The sequence below is a fragment of the Sander vitreus genome, chromosome 5 (genome assembly GCF_031162955.1).
Source record: "Sander vitreus isolate 19-12246 chromosome 5, sanVit1, whole genome shotgun sequence".
Classification (NCBI taxonomy): domain Eukaryota; kingdom Metazoa; phylum Chordata; class Actinopteri; order Perciformes; family Percidae; genus Sander; species Sander vitreus.
In genome coordinates this window covers 21,108,733-21,128,888 of record NC_135859.1, presented here as the reverse complement: position 1 = coordinate 21,128,888, position 20,156 = coordinate 21,108,733, and the positions used below count along the sequence as shown (strand labels likewise).

At 39.1% G+C, this 20,156-nt stretch overlaps 1 protein-coding gene across 1 annotated transcript in view; it reads left to right on the top strand.

The window, feature by feature from the left end:
• Positions 1–2,947: 2,947 nt before the first annotated feature.
• The window catches only part of fancc (FA complementation group C), a 34,994-nt gene continuing 17,785 nt past the window's right edge, over positions 2,948–20,156 (top strand). The window contains 5 exon segments of the mRNA XM_078250952.1: positions 2,948–3,083; positions 3,337–3,403; positions 9,228–9,470; positions 16,566–16,653; positions 16,780–16,874. Of these exon segments, the coding sequence (XP_078107078.1) occupies positions 3,061–3,083; positions 3,337–3,403; positions 9,228–9,470; positions 16,566–16,653; positions 16,780–16,874 (516 nt within the window). The 5' untranslated portion in view covers positions 2,948–3,060.

Below are 20,156 nucleotides of genomic sequence, written 5' to 3'. Positions count from 1 at the left end.
AGAAAGAGAATAAGCATGTCAAGTCATACTAATTATCATAACATAACATAACACCTAATAACCCTTTGTGTTTTTTATGTTTATGCTTATTTTAAAATCAAAAAGGACTGGACATTAAAATAACAGCATGCTGGTACAGTCTCCCAGTTGTGATCAGACCTCCACTCCAAGAATGAAAGTACATATACACACATGCAAACACACACAGAGACGCAAACATATGGAAGAGTTGCTGCCCCACTGCGTGACAACCTGTCTCTTGGCTCTGTAATAATCACAGAGTAGCAGTACAGTAAATACACACACACACACACACACACACACACACACACACACACACACACAAAAACATCAGTGTGTGGGTTTCCACTTTGGGCATCAAACCACACTCTCTCAAGTTTTGCCCTGGTTTTTCTTTCCTTCTCTCTTGTTTTTTTTCGAGTATTGCCAGGGACCTTGTCCCAAACCCATATGCTGATGTTTTTACAAGACTTAGACACACACACACACACACACACACACACACACACACACACACACACACACACACACACACACACACACACACACACACACACACACACACACACACAGCACCCTGCACATAGAGCCCTGGTTGACCTACATGTTGGCCCAGGCAGGCAGCCAGGGTGGAGCTGATGGTGAACCTGGGCCAGCGCCTTGTGATTTTAACTGCTGCCTTCCCTGGACATTTACAGATGAAGACACCAACATAAATAGGTTACGTGACGGTACTTTAATCCAACGTTACGAACAGTTTTTGATTAAAAACTCTTTTTGGATTTTTTTAAATTAGGGTTAAGTTGGTGTTTATGTGTATATGTGTGTGTCAGTTTCAGGCCAGGGATCTAAATGTTTTCATAAAGCTATACATTATTTTTAGATATTTTCACAGCAGTTTGAGGAGCACCTGATAAGAAGTTAAGAGATAAATAATTTTACATTAGAAAAGACAATCACACTGCACACATTATTGGGGAAAAAATATTTCTTTAAGAATTATAAGGAATAAAATACTTTTGCAATAGGAACACGCTTTTGATGGAACTTTAGCTTTAGACATAACTTCATTAAATTGATTTATGATTAATAATAGCAGGGGATGATATGAATGGCACATTTATTTTCCATTTGACCCTGAATCAAATTACCCTAGGTAAAAGGTTAATGGACTACAGTGCGGTGGAATATATTTCAAAGGAAATCACTTTCAAAACGTGTTGCACCTCAAAGACGTTTGTACACACAGTTTCCATGTTCTATTTGGGAAGCAGGCCACACACACCAAACTATGAGAGTGGAAAAAGCGCACACACACACACACACACACACACACACACACACACACACACACACACACACACACACACACTTCCAACAACTCATACACACACATCCACAGGCTTTCCTACCACAGAAATACTGATGTCTAATGTTAAACCACTAAACCATTTTAAACCAACCCCCATCTTGCCTCACTGTAGCATTCATACTGTGCACACATACAGCATAGGGAGACATAGAAACAAAGTGTGTGTGTGTGTGCGTGCGTGTGTGCATGCAAAAACCCACACACATATGACCTCTTCTCATGCAGGAACCAATGCACATTATGCCCACAAGCACACACACATGCACAAACTCACACACATGTGGCATTACGTATGTTTAAACAACCGTTTCCTGGTTCACTGCTGGGCTGCTCAGGGTCTGGCTGGAGCCTCTGGGTGATACGTCAGTTCGAGCCATGCAGGTCGGGAATCCCTCAAAGTTTGCTTTGGGTTCCAGAGGGACACACTCCGGAGTCCGAACCCCTGAATTCCTGCCCATGGTATGCACTCTGCTTTAACCTCTGGACCCTCACCCCCGAACTGAATGACACACACGCATACATTCTTTCATTTTTCCTTTTCTTTTTTGCCATTAGGCAGCATGTTTATTGTTCCAGGCATTTGTCAATTCATTTTACTGTAACAAGTGGATGACAGGTTTATCTTAAAACCCAAGCCCAGCTAGATAAGTCAAACTGTTATTTTAAAATTCTGACAAAATGACAATGTGAAAATACAGATTGGATGACTCCATTATGATTGCATTAATGTTTGGAAAGCATGGTGACAGGCAGCCAATACTCAGGAAATATAATTTAAGCCAGGTCAACCACTGAGATAGTTGTAACACTATCCCATGAACATGAAATACCCGTGGATCAACCTTGAAATGAGTCTCAATATTTTTTTATCCACACCTTTCCAATGAAAGTTTCTTACAAAATGAGCCAGTTTATTTGGATCAAGTTGTTTACATGAATTAAGGAATGATGAATGAGGAATTTAAAAATGTATTCTTCCAATTATCTGAATTAGAACTTAAGACTTAAGGTGATTCAACTTTATTGTCATTTTTGAGGTATTTGTTTGTAGTGTTGTTGTAAGACATTCCTGATATTTTTTCACTCCTCGTTATCTCCTCAGTGCAACAAGGAAAGCCAATTGTCTACTTAAACTTTTTTAAACCACATGTAGATTTGGGACAAATATCTAGAAAACTTCAGGTCTGTCCCAATTCTTTGCTCTTTTAAAATGAGTCTTAAAATGTTTCTGTTAGCCCCAGCTAATTTGGGGCTATTAATTCATATCTTACACTGCACTGTACATTTTTATTCTTGTGGTTGTTCTGTTTTATAGGCCTACCATTTCAGCTTATTTTTATATTCTATTTTTATGTGAATTTGTTTTTAATGTAGGCTGGTATATTCTCTATTTGTGTGGTTGGTAATGGCTAGTCAGAGGGACATTTTCCTTGTACTGCTCCTACAGCTATGTGACTCTATTTCCCAACAGGCATTGCCAAGATGACGAGAAGGGTGACGCGACTCACAGCCAATAGTCTTCTTCCATACACGGAACTCTGAGAGAAGAGGGAAGTTCAGTTTTGTTTACATCGCGGGACGAAAGCGCTTTGCCTTCTTGTCTGAACACATACAAAATGAATGGATATAACGTTAGCTGACTTCTGCTCTGTAAAGATTTCAGTCTGATGACTGAACGTCTTGTTTACATGTAAGTCCAAGCTACAGTAAGGTTTGCTAACATTTGTACGAGACAGTAAAGTAATTAACGTTAACTTGCTAACAAGCTAACAGCTGAAGTAAAGTTAACAAAAACTTGTTAGGATGAAAAGCAGTTCCCTTGTGGTGTACCAATGGAGTCGTAACGTAACTCGACACTGTCTGTGACATAAAGAAGTTGTAATTTAAAGTTCTTTTGTATCTTTAAATGGAACTGACATATGTTTTTAACCATGTAACTGCAGTCGAGTGGAGGAAAATACTGGCATCCTGTGGTGTGGTGTAGTTGTTGCACCCCAACGTTTTACTAAGGTAAGCGTGTGTTGGAAAACTGACAAGTAAAAAGGAGCAATTAGCTTTGTATCACTTTAATGCCGTGTGTCTTTGAGTTGATGTGTTTTTGTGTGACTGCTTTAATATAACTTGGGCAGTCTAGGTGTGTCTTTGGGGTGGTACTTCTTGAATCATCAGTCAGGAGGGTCCGGTTAAGCTCCTGTTGCTCCAGATGATCTTAAGGTAGATCAACTTTGTCTTTCAGAGAAAGAAATCCTTCAACAGTAAAGGTTAGGGCTGAAACAGGTAGGCAATGAATTGATTACTAGTCAATTGATAGAAATTTAATCAACAAAGATTTTGATAATCAACCATTGAAAAAAGTACTTTATCAAGCAAAAATGTCAAACATCCTCAGATTCAAGCTTCTCAGATGTGAGGGTTTGCTGCTTTTCTCTGTTTCATACCATTGTAAACTGAGTATCTTTAGGTCCTGGATAAAAAAGAATGCCGCTTCGGGAAGCTGTGATGAGTAGGGCTAAAATTACCAGTTGTTAAAGGAATAAGTTGGTTAATTAAATTTTTCAGGCACAAATGCCAAACATTCTTTCTCGGTTTAATGCTGTTCTTTGTTAGACTGGGTAAACCCAGCCCAATCTGCCGGGTGATTTGATTTCGCCCTGCAGCTCAGGCTGGAAACCTGTACGTTTATCTATCCTGCTTCCATTACAATTTTGCGTGGACCAATCACAACCTGGCTTATCCACCTGGCGCGCTATTGGTGGGTTTAACGATGACGATAGAGAAGCGACCAAGCAGCTTCTTGTTTACATTCAACATAGTGGCCCCCAAAGCGCAGCAATCCGTTGATGCCGCTGTCGCTGCTACTTCACCCGGATCGTTGGTCTGATTGGTTGAAGGACTATCCAATTGCGTACAGAGTCATTTGAACTTTGCCCGTTGATCTTGTGCAGTAGAAAATACAGAGCAGACTCCCCAGACTAATGTTCAATCTTAAAAGATTGAGCTTGGTCTGGTGATAGCCAGACTAGTTCTTTGTATTTTGTGATAGTAAACTGAATATTTCTGGGTTTTGGTCTGTTGGTTGGACAAAACAAGCATTTTGAAGATGTCACAATGGGTTGTAGTAAATTGTGATTGGCATTTTGCACAATTTTCTGACATTTATTGACCAAACGATAAATTGACCAATTACGAAATTAAGTGGCAGGTAGTGCAGATCAATGGAAGGATAAAGCCTGACACCCAGATGTAAGGCTTTGCCCATCTGCTTCCGCTCTCTGTGTGTTTCCGTTCTTAGAATCCCTTCGCTATGGGAAACAACAACAACCTTCGAGCTAGCAAGCTACACACTGAAAATTGCAAGTTTTGAAGAAAATTTGGATTGTGCAATGCGGCAGGCCCGCTTGGTTCTTTCGGTGAACACTTGTTAAGATTTACAAAGAATATGTTTCATATGTTCCACCAAAACAAGTTCCTTCCCAAGACTTATTTTGCAAAGGCACTGTTGCTGCATCAAAAACGTAGCGCCGCCCAAGACGATTCTGATTGGTTTAAAGAAATGCAAACAACCCAGAGCATTTTTTTCTCCTATCCCAGAATGTATCTGTGGTGTAGCCAGACTTTACTCCACAGAGCTGTGGAGATAGGTCTGGTAATGCGATGCAATGCTATTGGCAGATTAATTGAAAATGAAAATACTTGTTAGTTGCAACCTCAGTAATGAGCATTTTGTTCACTATTTTCTGATATTTTAAAGACGTAACCATCAATCTGTTGCAACCTTAGTAAGGGTAAGTTGATGTTGGCTAGAACAGCTCTTTTGCATATTTTCTCCAAGTCTTAGTAACTCTACTGGAGGAATGAAACACAATTCTGTAGTTCCTTCATTTAGTGTTTTGATGATGGTGGTAAGGAGTACTGTCTAAAAGCCGTTGCATATGAGTCACATTATTTCCATCAAACCATTCAATGACCTTTCGTGCAATGTATGGATGCATCTGTACTGTTTGTTTTTCAGCTATTTTTTTCAGGTGTGTATTGATACGTGGTTGCGTGCGATAAATGTTGCCTTGTACAAGCAAAATGATGACGAAATATATAATTACATTAGCCATATTCCTTTTATGACTATTATTGAGACAACCCTTACATTACTAAAATTTAATCCAGGTGTCCTTAAATATAACATATTGAAGCGCACATGAGTGAATTCGTAGAAAGTAATGTTTAACTGATTTGATTATACTGAAATAATGTCAACAATCTCATAATTGGAACAGCAAACTCACCCTTACCCAAAGTCCACAAGTTTAGTTTAACAAATCTTCAAAGATAATATTTGACCAGTCACATCTCGTTCCTGCTCCAGAATGTGTTCAGCCAACACCAGAGCTGCTGTCGAGTGTGTTTATGTGCAGTACATATTTTTTTGCCTGAATGGCATTTGCGCCAACAAAGTTGTGTAAGTACAGTATATATGCCTGTGTATTCATGTAACTGTCTGTGTGTGATAGAGATTTTGGATGACTCTGTTGCGTAGGTATTCGGCATGCGGTTCTTTTCCACCTCTGCTTTACTAAAACCTGAGCCCCCAACACAAGTCCACAAGAAGCGTTTGTTCCTAGTTTGGTTGAGCTTTTTTTCTCCCCGAAAATGAGTATTTATATATTCTAATCAGCGAGCCATAGGGGCTTTCCAGCAGAGCAGGCAAGACATTAAACAAATCGTGTGTAACGAGGTGATCATAAAACACAACCCTGTGGTGTCTCACACAGACCTGTCATTATGGCAAAAAAACAGCGAGCACACACACACACACAAAATTCTCAGGCTATATACAGACACAGAACACATCCTCACACACACCTTTGTGATCTGCCCCCCACGTTTTTCTCTCCATCATCAAAAGGTGAAGAATGTGCTGTTTATTTTTGTGTGTGTGTGTGTGTGTGTGTGTGTGTGTGTGTGTGCGCGCGCGCGCGCTTGATTCCCTGGAGCTTAAAAGTTGTGTGATTGTTAGATTGTGGTAATAAAAGATCTTAACACCAGGTTAACTTTATTTATTTATGGTTACAATTGACTTCATAGTTTTATTTGTATAGCTTTATAAGCTTTTTTATTTTGGGTAAGAATGTGTTGACTTTTATCTGACAAAGTCACAAAAACATCACCAGTACACTTACAATTCATGTTATATATTAGTCAGGTGTACATTTTTTACATAGACTTGTTGACTCTGTAACACACCACTGTCAGTTTAACAGCACCACTGTCACTTTACTGTCATTTTGTCTCCAAATGCTTTTGTATAGTTTCTATTTTTATTTAGTTTGTCTTTTAGTGTATGTACTAGGGCTGCTTGATTATTGAAAAAAAAACATAATCACTATTATTTTGGTCAATATTGAAACTAAATTATTTAACACGATTACTCATTGACTTTTGGAAAGATGTTGCATTTATTGAACTTAAAAAACAGTTAAACAAGTCAACAGTGAAAACACCTTGAACTGTGAAAGTTCCCTTAAAGTGCCCATATTATTCTCATTTTCAGGTTCATAATTGTATTTTGAGGTTATATCAGAATAGGTTTACATGGTTAATTTTCAAAAAACACCATATTTTTTGTTGTACTGCACATTGCTGCAGCTCCTCTTTTGACCCTGTGTGTTGAGCTCTCTGTTTTAGCTACAGAGTGAGACATCTCACTTCTATATCATCTTTGTTGGGAATTGCACATGCGCAGTAGCTAGGTAAGGACTACTAGCTAGAAGCTAGCGCTGCTAGCAGTTAGCCACCTCATTCTCAATGGCAAAACACTGCTACAACACACACGAGTTCACCCTAATCTACAAAATAAATTGTATAGAACTACATTCAGAAACCCTTATCTCACTCAAAACAGCATGGATTGTTTTTTCTCCAAGTTTGTATGCATGTGGAAGCACCAGAGACACAAAATAACACCCCAAATTCCAGAAAAGGTGTTTTTGTTTCATAATATGGGCACTTTAATACTTTTCTCGTTCAACTTTTTGAATTCCCCTTCAGAACACAAGACAAAATAAGAGTTTACTTTCAAAATGTTATGTGCAAAATCATCATTTTTCTCGATTACATTGTTTTTGTGATCGTTAGGAGCCGAAATCGCACTCAACATTTTGATTAGGGATGTCAAATGATTACATTTTCTTAATCGCGATTAATCGTTGAATTTCTATAGTTAATCGCGATTAATCGCATGTTTTATCACATGATTAAAATTCTATTATTTTGCATTTCAGAACTGTTTTTAAGTACATATTAACAATGGAAAGCAATTCTTACCAGTGTATCTTGATTGGGAATCAAATGAATGCAAAGAAAATTACTTTATGAACTTGATTTTAAGATTTGTATTTGTTTATTATATATTTAATCTAGTCACACATTTGAATCTAGAGTCAATATTAGGGTTGGGTATTGTTTGGTTTTGATACCAGTGCTAAAGCGGTACTTTTAAAACGGTACCGGTGCCTTAATGGTGCCTGAACTGATACTTTTTAAGAAAGTAAAAAAAAAAAAAAGAAGTGTACTAAACAGTTGGCGACATTAAAGAATGGCTTGTTTATTGCTAAGGCCATATCGTCAAAATTAAATGTTTAATAATAATGTAATTACTATAACAATAACTTATTTCACTAGTAAATAGCTGTTGAATGACAAAAACAACCACTAGATGGGAAAAGGGCATTTAACAACAACTTTGAATGCACCACGAGACTGTAAATTACCAGTTTCATTGAACGCACCGTCTGTGTTTTTCCGACAACAGCAGCTGCAGATTGTTACATCCCGGTGTCGGAATCCTTTACAGTGAAATACAGACACACTTTACACCGTTTAGCGTTAGCTGTCAGCATTGTAACTGTGTTTAATCCAGCTACTAGCTAGCGGTAGGCTAACGTTAGCTGCTGTCGAGTATTGTGTTAACTAGCATCACGTGCAGCGATGTTTCTGTTGCCTGTAACGTCTGTTTCAGAGCATCAGAGAGAAGTGCAGACATATCAGTGGCACCAGAATGAGGCGCCCAAATCCGCTATTCGTGCAGCAGCAGGATGTGTTACGAGGAAGTACGGCAAAATAGTAGCCTGTTAGGCACGACGCAAAGCCGAGTGAAGTGAAAATAAATTAATAAATGGTGGCATGCGATTAATACGATTAAAAAAAAATTAACGCATTATGCTCGGCCCTTAATCGCATCGCGATTAACCCGTTAATGCTGACAGCCCTAATTTTGATTCATTGTATAGCCCTTTTTTGTACCTCTTTGTTCCACCGCTGGGGATCATTATCATACATGTATTGCCTTCCTCATAAAACGTTTGCAAAACTGAAAAAAAATATACATTTTAATTCCTGCATCGTTTACATTTATTATTGAGCTTGCAGTCTAGTGGTCGCAAACTCCATAAGGCACCTTTAGTGCAGGTGGGCTTTGTTTGAGGTGAGAGTTGGCTATAAAACACTTTGGAAAACCCAGAGTTTCTTTAAAACATCTAGGGATGCTGATATAATACATTGAAATTGTGAAGTCATGATCACAATGTAAAAATGTTGACATTGCAAAGCCCTAATAACCACAAAGTTAGGATAATTAAAGGGACAGTTCACCCCAAAATCAAAAATACATATTTTCTTCTTACCTGTAGTGCTATTTATCAATCTAGATTGTGTTGGTGTGAGTTGCCCAGTGCTTGCCCAGTGTACTGTCCCTTTAATGACAGATGATAATATATTTGTATTGTTTTTTTGTTTTATCCTTGGGCTTGATGACGGTCTTGTTCTTTGTCTCACTTAGGATCTTGCTTGGATCCTAAGTACATTCACCTGTACAAGCAGCAAAATGTCTCAGCTGCATCCACTGATCCAGCTCCAACAAATGGCAGAGCCCCTGCTGAATGTCCAGGAGATGCAATTCTGGCTGGACAAAGCAGTGGCTTGGGGCCAGGCTGACAGCTCAGACACTCAGAAAGACACCTGCCTGCACTTGAGCAGACTGAGGGATTTCCTCCAGCAACTCCTCTCACATATCAACAACATGGTGAGCAGCTGTAGTGAAAAGTTGAGTTTGAGTTTATTAACTTTGTCACAATGCAACGGAAGCCCTGAGATTTATATTCATGACAGATTTGGATAGACACTTTATTTCCCAGATGCCTTTTAAGTCTAATAAAATGGTCCGTATCCACTAAGAGGCCTGTTTTACAGTCTTGACACACCTTACCTAATGAAATAAATTAGATCAGCAAAACAGCCACCCTAATTTAATTCAAACACCAGCACGTCAAATTAACACACACACACAAACGTGCACACGCTCATTCTCTGTCCAAGCCAAGGCATGAACAGTAAGCCCAGCGTTGGTACGGTCCTGCTAACAGAAGCTGCTCTGTGCTGTGCAGAGGCTGTGTATGTCTGGCTGGCAGTGCGGCAGTGTTGAGTTAGTCAGGTAATAGCCGCATTGGGACCTCCAGCGCTAACCTAATGTATCCCCATATCAGGTCCAGCAAATTTGGGAAGGGGGCAGAGGACAGGAGGGGTGCTGGACTGTGAGATTTCAGTGGTACTACAGCCTTGCCTCCTCCCTCCAGGTTTTTCCCTTTAGCACTTTCTGTCTTTCTGCTTTTTACAACCAAATTTCCCTCACATTTCTCACTCGCATAATATACTGTTTTTCTCATATAAGAAATCTTTTTACAGTCATGGTGCTCTTGCAGAATTTAATTTGTGATTCTCTACAGTCCAAGTGTTTTACTGTTATACACTCTGGTGATGGTTAGAATCAGTCTCAGGGTCTACTTCCTCTCCACTTTGGCAACTAGTCATATATATTATAGATCAAGCAGTGGCTATTATTTTTTATCTGTCTGTCTCCTTGTCTATTAGCGTTATGGGTATACGTATTGCAGAGATGTCAGAATGTGTAGGATGATGGAGCAGATACAAAGAAAGAAAAAAACAAATGGTATAGCTTAATTGGGTTGAAATTCTTTTTACTGGCAGGGGACTCATAAAAGACCATCTGAAGATAGCCTGCTTCTTGGCAGCATTTTGCATCCTTTGATAAGTTAATAACTTTCCTGTGGCTTATGCCCCAAAATGAGAAATACTCATTATTTATTTCCAGGTTCACACTTGGTTAGAAAAGTGGAATTGGGGTATGTTTCCTGTTTCAATATTGCACTTCTAAAAAGAATAGTTTGATATATTTGGGAAATATGATTTCTTGCTGAGAGTTTGATTGATACCACTCTCATATCTGTCCTTTCAATGTGAAGCTGGAGTCAGCAGCTGCTTAGTTTAGCTTAGCATAAAGACTTGAAAGAGAGGGAAACAACTTGCCTGGCTCTGTCCAAAGGTAATCTGTACAAAAACCGAAGTGTTACATGGCTATTAGCATGTTAGGTGGGGTTATGTGCCAGCCTATTTCTTGGACCGGCGCAGTAACTTCCTGGAGTCTTGTCATCACTGTGTGGTTGCCAGGCAACCAATGGAGATTTCAGAAAGTCACTGTGCCCAGCCAATAAATGGTCCCGCACATAATACGCCATTAAATCACAAATTGACGTTTTTACTATTTAGTTTTTGTAAGGATTAAAAAATGAGATATTAGTTGTAAATGTGTCAAATGTAGAGGTGCAGGTTTTGTTATCTATGGAGGGAGCCAAGCTAGCTTTTCCCCCCTTTTCCAATATTTATGCTAAGCTAAGCTAACCTTCTGCTGGCTCCAGCGTAATATTGAACAGGCAGATATGAGAGTGGTATTGAGCTTCTCATTTAACTCCAGGCAAGAATGCAAATAAGCTAATGTCCCCAAATGATGAACTAGTCCTTTAAAGAGTGCTTGTCTCTGTGCATGTGCATTTGCTTATTGTTGTACACCTAAAATCACCATAGAAGTCCCCTAAGTGTTTTACCATGGTTGCTACACCACTGTTGCAGTATCACACCACTTCCTAAAGGATTTGAGCCGAAAAATTCTGCTGCCCTGCTGTATATTTATGTGCTCACCATAGTAACTTTGCTATTTAACGTTAGTTAATGGTTAATGGTTCACTGATGTCATTAACAGAAGTGTTTCCTCACCATTCTCTTCATCGTTTCGTCTATAAACTTGTCCCATTTGCCTCCCTGGCTCATACATAATCAGTCACTTCTGTCTGAGATGTCTGTCTCTAATCAAGACAAGAGACATTGTCTCAAAGCCCATTTATAATTAAGGACACTGTTGACAAGGCTTTGATGGTGATTTGGCCCTGGTAGTCAGTGATAATTACTTTCTGTTGCGATTGCTCATTCTAATGCAGTCACAAAGCATTAGTAAAGTTCTTATTGTAAATGAACATTCCTTTGTAGTTGCATCAACAACACACAAATGCACATCTATACTTGCACACAACGTTTACCATGTGTTGTTGGATTGATAGGAAGGCTGAGTGTGAGGGCTGTGTTCCAGACAGCATTGGTGGTGTTGTGGGGGCATTTAGAGAAACCCTGGACTATTACCACTCTGCTTCCCACTAATGGTGATCTCATCTACTGGAGTGAGTCAAGTTAATATCCTTGTCTGTCTGATGCTGTTTTTTAACATATAGGCCTACAATTACCTTATGTCTTCCTTTTATCCAATGCTACATTTAGGCATATCCATGTTTGCTCAGTGCTCTCTGATTATTTCTGATGAAAGGTGCATAAAGCAGGAATGATGCATATTGGCATTGCAGCAACCTTTGTTTCCTATCTTATTTATTTTCTGAAATTCTTAAAACTCTTTATTCTTTCCTTTTCCCAGTCCTAATAAATACCCCCACAGTACTGGTAATTGCTGTTTGATTTGGGGTCCAAAAAAATCTACATAGAAATCTAAAAAGTATAAACATGTTTTATTTTCTCCATAAGACACAGTAGACTTTGTAGCTAAGTTCTCTCCTCTTCTAATAGCGGTGATAAAAAATTGTGTCAGAGGAGCATGTTTGCTTGATTGAGTGTTAATTTGGCTGGTGGGATGATGAGCCAATGGGGAAAACGTGGGAGAGGAAGATGTTTTGAAGCCCACCAGAAACGTGTACATGGCAGTGAATTAAGCCAAATCATCTTTGGTTAAGCTACATCACACTGCTTCAATTACAACTGGCTTACAGTATACGTATACGATTTCTTTGTGTGGGTTTCTCCTGCAACAAGGCTGTTCTCTATAGTTCAGTTAGGTCAGAGGTGAAATGTATGATATAGTCTTTAAATATGGGATGAATACTAACTAATTCTGTAAATGCACATGATTCATGCACGTGTGCAGACATGCTTGTAAATTAGGCAAGGCAAGGCAGCTTTATTTGTATAGCACATTTCAGCAACAGGGCAATTCAAAGTGCTTTACATAAAACATTAAAGAGCAGTTAAAAACGATAATTTTTTTTTAAAACAGATAAAAGATGAGAATAAAATGTACTGTGCAGTATAAGAACAAGTTAACCGAGTCCAACTCGGGCCTCCCAGAGGGACTTATGTTTTCTTGAGTTTATGATATCAGGATTTGAGTCAGAGAGAAAAATCACAGTATCATCAGCATACATTAAGCATTTTCAATGATTACACACTTGAGGGAGATCGGCGGCGGACCTGCAGTTTTCTGGAAGTTTGTTCCAGATATGTGGAGCATAAAAACTGAACGCTGTTTCTCCCTGTTTAGTTCTGACTCTGGGGACAACAAGCAGACCTGTCCCTGACGACCTGAGAGGTCTGGGTGGGTCATAGTGTAGCAGCAGATCAGAAATGTTTTTTGGCCCTAAACCATTTAGTGATTTATAAACCAGCAAAAGTATTTTGAAATAAATTCTTTGAGGCACTGGAAGCCAGTGTAAAGATTTCAGAACTGGAGTGATGTGATCCACTATCTTGGTCTTAGTGAGGACTCGAGCAGCAGCGTTCTGAATCAGCTGCAGCTGTCTGATTGATTTTTTTAGGGAGACCTGTATAGACACCGTTACAGTAGTGAAGTCTACTGAAGATAAAAGCATGGACAAGTATTTCCAAATCCTGTTGAGACATAAGTCCTGTAACCCTTGAGATATTCTTAAAGTGATAATAGGCTGACTTTGTCTTAACGTGGCTGTTGAAATTCAGATCTGAGTCCATGACTACACCTAGATTTCTGGCTTTGTCTGTTGTTTTTAACATTGTCGTATGAAGCTAAGCGCTGACTTTTAATCGTTCCTCTTTTGCTCCAAAATCAACCACCTCAGTTTTTTCTTCCTTTAATTTAAGAAAGTTCTGGCACATCCAGTTGTTAATTTGTTCAATGCACTTAGTTTTTGTTTTGGATTATAGTCCCCTGGTGATAAGGTTATGTAAATGTGTGTGTTGTCCGCATAACTATGGTAATTTATTTTGTTGTTTTCCATAATCTGAGCCAGTGGAAGCATGTAGATGTTAAACAGAAGAGGCCCCAGAATGGAGCCTTGGGGAACTCCGCACGTCATATTTGTATGCTCAGATACATAATTACCTATAGATACAAAGTAGTCCCTATTCTTTAAGTAGGATTCAATCCAGTTTAGTACTGAGCCAGAAAGGCCAACTCAGTTTTCAAGTCGGTCTAGTAATATGTCATGGTCGACCGTGTCAAATGCAGTAATTAAATTAAAGTAATGCGTCACCTCTTTGATCTGCCTTCTGTGCTGTATGTCCCACTTCAGTCATATTGTAAAAATAATGTGTCTAACCCAGAAAACCCCCAATTTATTAAACCCAGAAAAGTAATAAGATGAAACCAAAATAATGTTGTCCACCAGTATATTTACAGTTATCCTGAATCAAAAAATAGTTTGACTGAAGGCTTTTGTCTCAGTCTCCAGCTTGACTTGAATATTTGTGATTTGCCCTGGAAAAGCACAAATAATGTCAAGTACTTTTCTGACAAATAAACTATGTTTTGTCATATTAAACTAGAAACAACAAATTAGTTGGTTCTGGTTCTACTGAACAGCCATCTTTTTTTAAAGATTATTTTTTGGGCATTTTAAGCCTTTGTTGACAGGACAGCTGAATAAATGAAAGGGGAGAGAGAGGGGGAATGACATGCAGCAAAGGGCCGCAGGTCGGAGTCGAATCCGGGCCCGGGCCCGTTTACTCCTCGCTGCGTCGAGGAGTAAACCTCTATATATGGGCGCCCACTCTACCAACTGAGCTATCTGGGTGCCCCCAAACAAGTTTTAATTCTGTTTGGCTCTGATTTTAAATAACAAGTGTGACCAGCTTGTTTCCATTGGTTTCAGCGAGCTGCTGTGACATATAGGAATCTTTCCAAACCTTAAGTCTAAAACTTAAACAAGAGAAGGTCATCTAAGAAAATTGAATATTTTCAAAACTGAAATTTATAGAAAGTCAGGATTAAAGGATATTCAAGTTCTGAAACACAGTGTCTGCCCTGACTTGAAACCTTCTGGATGTTTTAATTGGCTGTGAGGTGAAATAAATCACATGGTCTTTTGTTTGAGCTGGATAAACAAGCACAGACACACATACTTAAACTGTTACAAGTATAGCACCCTCGACCAGAGCCCTGTTCTGTGCTGTGTATCTCTCACTGTTGAAACTATGGTTGATATTGTGACATGACCAAAATATGGGAAACAAAGGTGATGCATGGATGATGTAGTGTGCACCTGTGGATCTGCCTGTTATTCAACTCAATATCCTCATTAAGTAGGCTAACCTTGTGATCTTCTAACATGTGAATTTCTGGAATTTCAAGGTTGAAAGAAAAAACCAAAAGAGGATGAAACGGGTGAGGAGGTGCAAACATCTACAGTGTTTCCCCACAGTTGACTGCATTGAGGTGGCGCTTTTAAATCTGGTTCTGTTAATCCCATTATTTCCATCTTCCAAAACAGTGGAGAACACCAGTTGCCAACAGTTAAACAAATCAACAGTGAAAACACCTTGAACTGTTAAATTTCCCTTAATACTTTTCCCATTGAACTTTTTGAATTCCCCTTCAAAACACAAGACAAAATAAGAGTTTGTAACGTGCAAAATAATTGTTTTTCTCGATTACATTGCTTTTGTGTTTGTTTGGAGCCAAAAAAAATGCACAGTGGCTACATAACATTTTAATAATAATAATGTATACTGAATTTTTTCACATTTTTTATTACACACACAGTAAATACACACACATGCACATGCACTGGAGAGATGTGCACTCGGACAGGCACTCTGAGCAGTTGGGGTTTGGTTCCTTGCTCAAGGACACATTGGCACCTTACATCACTTCCAGCAAACTTCACAGAAAACAATGAGGGGAAAAACGGCATCACCGATCTGTTTTAATCTGTTGTGGTGGCTGTGGCTCAGAGGTAGAGCGGGTTGGCCTGCATGTGCATGCATGTGTATAACCACCACAAGATTGGTGGTTCAATCCCAGGCTCCCCCAGCCACGTGTCAAAGTATCCTTGAGTAAGACACTGAACCCCAAGTTGCTCCCCGGACGCTGTATGTGGCTATGCACTGCTCTTAATGGGTTTTACTAGCAAGGACCACACCATCAACCAGATACATTTTGAACAATTTAATAATGAAAGATGATTGGAATGCCTGGTATGCGAGACGTAAAGTCGCTTGTAGTCATCATTTGACTTGGTGTTGTGGGGAGGCTTCGGTAGGGAATCCGCCGTAGAACCTGAGCCTGACGGACCCCCTTAGGACCTAAAGAAGAGGAGAAAGGAGAGGAACTGAAAGAGGGTGGGAGGGAGGGGTGCAGAATGTGAGAGCGAATAAGAGCAGAGGGTTAGGTGGGTATAGGAATACTATATTCTGTTTGAGGTGTGGCCCTGCTCCTGAAATTATGCTAGATAGCACCAATACATGCAGAGATTGAATTTAACTACATTGTACTGTACGATTGTATGTGACAAATAATAAAGTTTTTTCTTAACTGACTATTCTCTGGCCTAGCTCAGCTAAAACACAGAGTCCGTCGTTCACTACCAAATTTACTTTCCACTCAGAGAACTAACCAATTAAGTCATTTGTCCAAGCAGGGCTCTTAAGGTATAAGAGTATTCAAAATGAAAAACATGTAGACCATTAAAAATAATTTTCTCCTGCCTGTGGCTGTCTCTGTTCTGTCCATAAGAGTTCCACGACAGAGACCATGAAGAGGCTGCCCCTCCTAGGCCAGTTTCTTGGCCGACTCTGCTGGAACCCTTATGTCACTGCTGATGGTGAGTGTACCTTCGGACTCATGATAATGTCTTTACAAGCATGGGTCATTTTGATGCTTGTTGTCTGTGTAAGGGGTGTTATATTAAACCACAAATCTACCATCCATGGTGTCTTGCTGTCTGCAGCTACAGGCAGAAGGCTGTTGTTCCAGTGTCTGTGGGGACTTTACTCGGAGCATCCAGGCAATGCTGTGGAAAGAAAAGCCAACCAGTGGATACGGGTAAGGACTGGACTTTCTTTATCTCTGTTAATAGAGAACTTAGACTGAAGTAAATTGTGTAGATTTTTTAAATATATAAGGGACAAGATTTAAGAAAAGTGATCCGTACTTGCTGTTACATGCCACCTTCAATTTCTGTGTTATTCACTTCATCTTTGCATGTGCAGTAACTGGGCATTTTCAGATTTTTTTACTATTTACCCTCATTTTTTTGTCATTTCTTTATTGTAATCTCTCTAATAAAAGTACAAGATTACCATAAAATACTTATTAAAAAATGAAGGAATAGGGCTTGGCATCATTTGGAATACTTTGATACCAGTCTCAATAGATTACCTCAGTTTTGTTACATTTTTTGTCACCTCATGCTGTTTTTGGTAACCCAAAACATTGAAAAATGCATCAATATTTAATTTTGTTTTAACACAAATCAGCTGTACAAGACATTTGCCTCAATAAAATACAGTCTGAAATTCTGGGCAACAACAGTCTGATGAACAAATTAAGTTTGTTAAGATTATAAACAATACGTTGGTCAATGTTAGACATACGTATGCTTGTTTGTATCATAATTGATTAGTGATTATTTCTGATAATGGTATAGCTCACTCACAAGTCAATTATGATGCCACATAAAGTCATCTATACTTGCTACAATTTCATTGCTCATATGGACCCACGTAATGAGGAGACAGTTTAAAGACATAACTGAGGGAAGCTGGAAAAACTAAATTTAGAATTTTTAAGCTACGGTTCAGCCCATTCATAACATTATTGAGTTGTTACTGTATATTATTTTCCAGTCATCCATCATATGCCTTTTCTCAGTATTCTCAGGCCTGATCTGTTTGCTGTTTATGTCCTAATTAGTTCTGGGAAGACTGGACATACAGATGGATTATCATACCTTTAACAAATACTCCAACAAACTAAAAAGAATCTGTCTTTGACTGCCTTTTAGGCTGCTGAAGAGATTTTCTGTCTAATTTACTTTTAATAGGAGTTCTCTTGCCAGCCCTCTGTGTCTCCTCTCCAATGGGACATGGATGATAAATGAGGTACATAGGGTCTCTGTTAGTCTAAGCCTTATGTGCCCAAAACTGTAAAACATATTTTGAAAGCAAATTAAAATCGACTGTTTCACTGCCTCTTGTCACCAGAGAAGGATCAGCCTTTATATTATGGTTAGTTGATCTTGCTCACTGTGTTTTCATGGCACACACACACAAAGGAGGGAAGGAGAACAGAGGGAAGAAAAGATTCAGCAATTTTAAACTTTGAGAGGGTTCACACAGATGGCTTATGATAAACAATGTGGGACCTTCACATTTTTGCCAGATTAACTGTGTGTTTGTATTCTTTTGATTAATTTCTCATCTAATAAAACAGCTTGCTAATTAAAACAGTGCCTTGAAAGTAAACCTTGAATTTGCCAGATGGTCTTTGACCCGACCTGAGGGGAAGCGCAGTGCATAAGTGCCTGGTTGTGTTTGTGTCTACAGTATGTCTGTGTTTTGGTATCGGCATATGACTGTATATCTGCATGTGAATGTGCATGTGTTCAAGATGGTGTATAGATTTACATGTGTATATATATATATTTTTTTTTTTTAAATCAAGGAAAACATTTAGGAAAAGGGATTTAGTATCATGACTTTTATGTTGGTGTACCTTCAATCCTTACATTATCTCTACATATAAAGCCATTTTTACCTTACTAATTTTTGCTTAAAGGGGCAATCGTGATAGGAGGGAATTAGGCAGCAACAATTAAGGTTTGGTAAGAGAATAAACTTTGCTAAGGTTATGAACAGTGTGCATTGCTTTCTTAAATGCAGGAGAACCATGACATAACTGAGATAAAACTCCTTAAAAGTCTCTTCTACTAACGTGTTTTCATCCTTGATGAACATTTAGAGCAGTTTAGGTTCAAACTGTATTTTCAACATTGTATAGTATTTAATTGTAGCTGAATGCTTGTGGTACAGAACTGACGGTCAGAGTTAAAGGGTTCACTCATGCTAAAATTGCATGCAGGGCACTACCAGATCAAAGTGTTGATACAATAAAGTAGTACAGTACAATAAACTCATTTTCAGATTCTCGCCACAAATGACAGGAATGGCGGGAAGCACAAAAAAAAACATTCACCGCAGCTCATCCCGTCTGGGGGAGCAGTGTAGATGTATGGTTTTAGGCCAGAGATGGTCTGTCTCTCCCTGAGTCTGTGTTGTGTTGGACTGCCTGTCCTGGAATGCAGAATGCAGCCTGTTTTCTGTTAGCCCTGTCTGATCTTGCTCCCCAACATTGTTTTCTTGCTGCCTCCACAATAGACTGAGGGTCTGGTGCTAAGTGGCACCTAAATACCGTATTTGTGTAAGTTTGGGCGTGTGCTCGCATATGTATGTGAATATTTGTGCAAAAGCGTGTGTTTTACTGCTACCGTATATACTGTTAGTAGCCACATGTATTTTTCTCTTTAAATTATAATAGTGTGCAGAGTATTTTGCCTTTTCGCCCTTACATCTTTCCTTCACCCCTCCCTGTCTGCCTCTCCTCTCCACATCTGAGTGTTCTCACTGGGTTTGATAAATGCTGGGTACAGCCACATAGCTGCAGGCTATGTCAGATAGTCATTAGCTCAATCGGTCTGTTTCTCTACATCCTGTACTAGCAGAGGGACCACACAGGGCTACAGTAACATGGCATGATCTTTGAGGAGATGACAGATAAGTAAAGCATGAGAGTGTAATATTAGAGGGCCAGAGGATGGATTGAGTTTGATAGTTTAATCTTTGACGTGTATCTTTACTGACTCCAGCAGGGTGAACCACAGGTAGGCCCTGAAGCTACTGTGGCAGCTTTATGGTTTGACATAATATTTTTGACTCTTTGCTCACATTGGCTGCTGTTTAATTAAGAGATGAAAGCCTCTTCGTGACAATAATGTTTCCCCTTTATCTTTCTATTTCGTCTTTAGTAGCATCCCTCCTTCAGTAAGTCTGACTTACTGAAAGTATTATTTATTTGTCTTGGGAGTCTTGACGTCACCGTGAGTAGACGCTGCACAGATACTGAGCTGGTGAATAAACTGTTGATGTATTTATGAACTTTGGACAGAGGCTGGCTGTTTCCCCCTGCTTCCGCTTTTTAAGCTAAGCTACTTGTCTGTTCTACACTTAACACACCGACATGAGAGTGATATTGAACCTTTCATCTAATTTCACCTAACATCTAGCAACTTTTTTTCTTTACTCTATTCCTTAACTTTCACAGTTATAC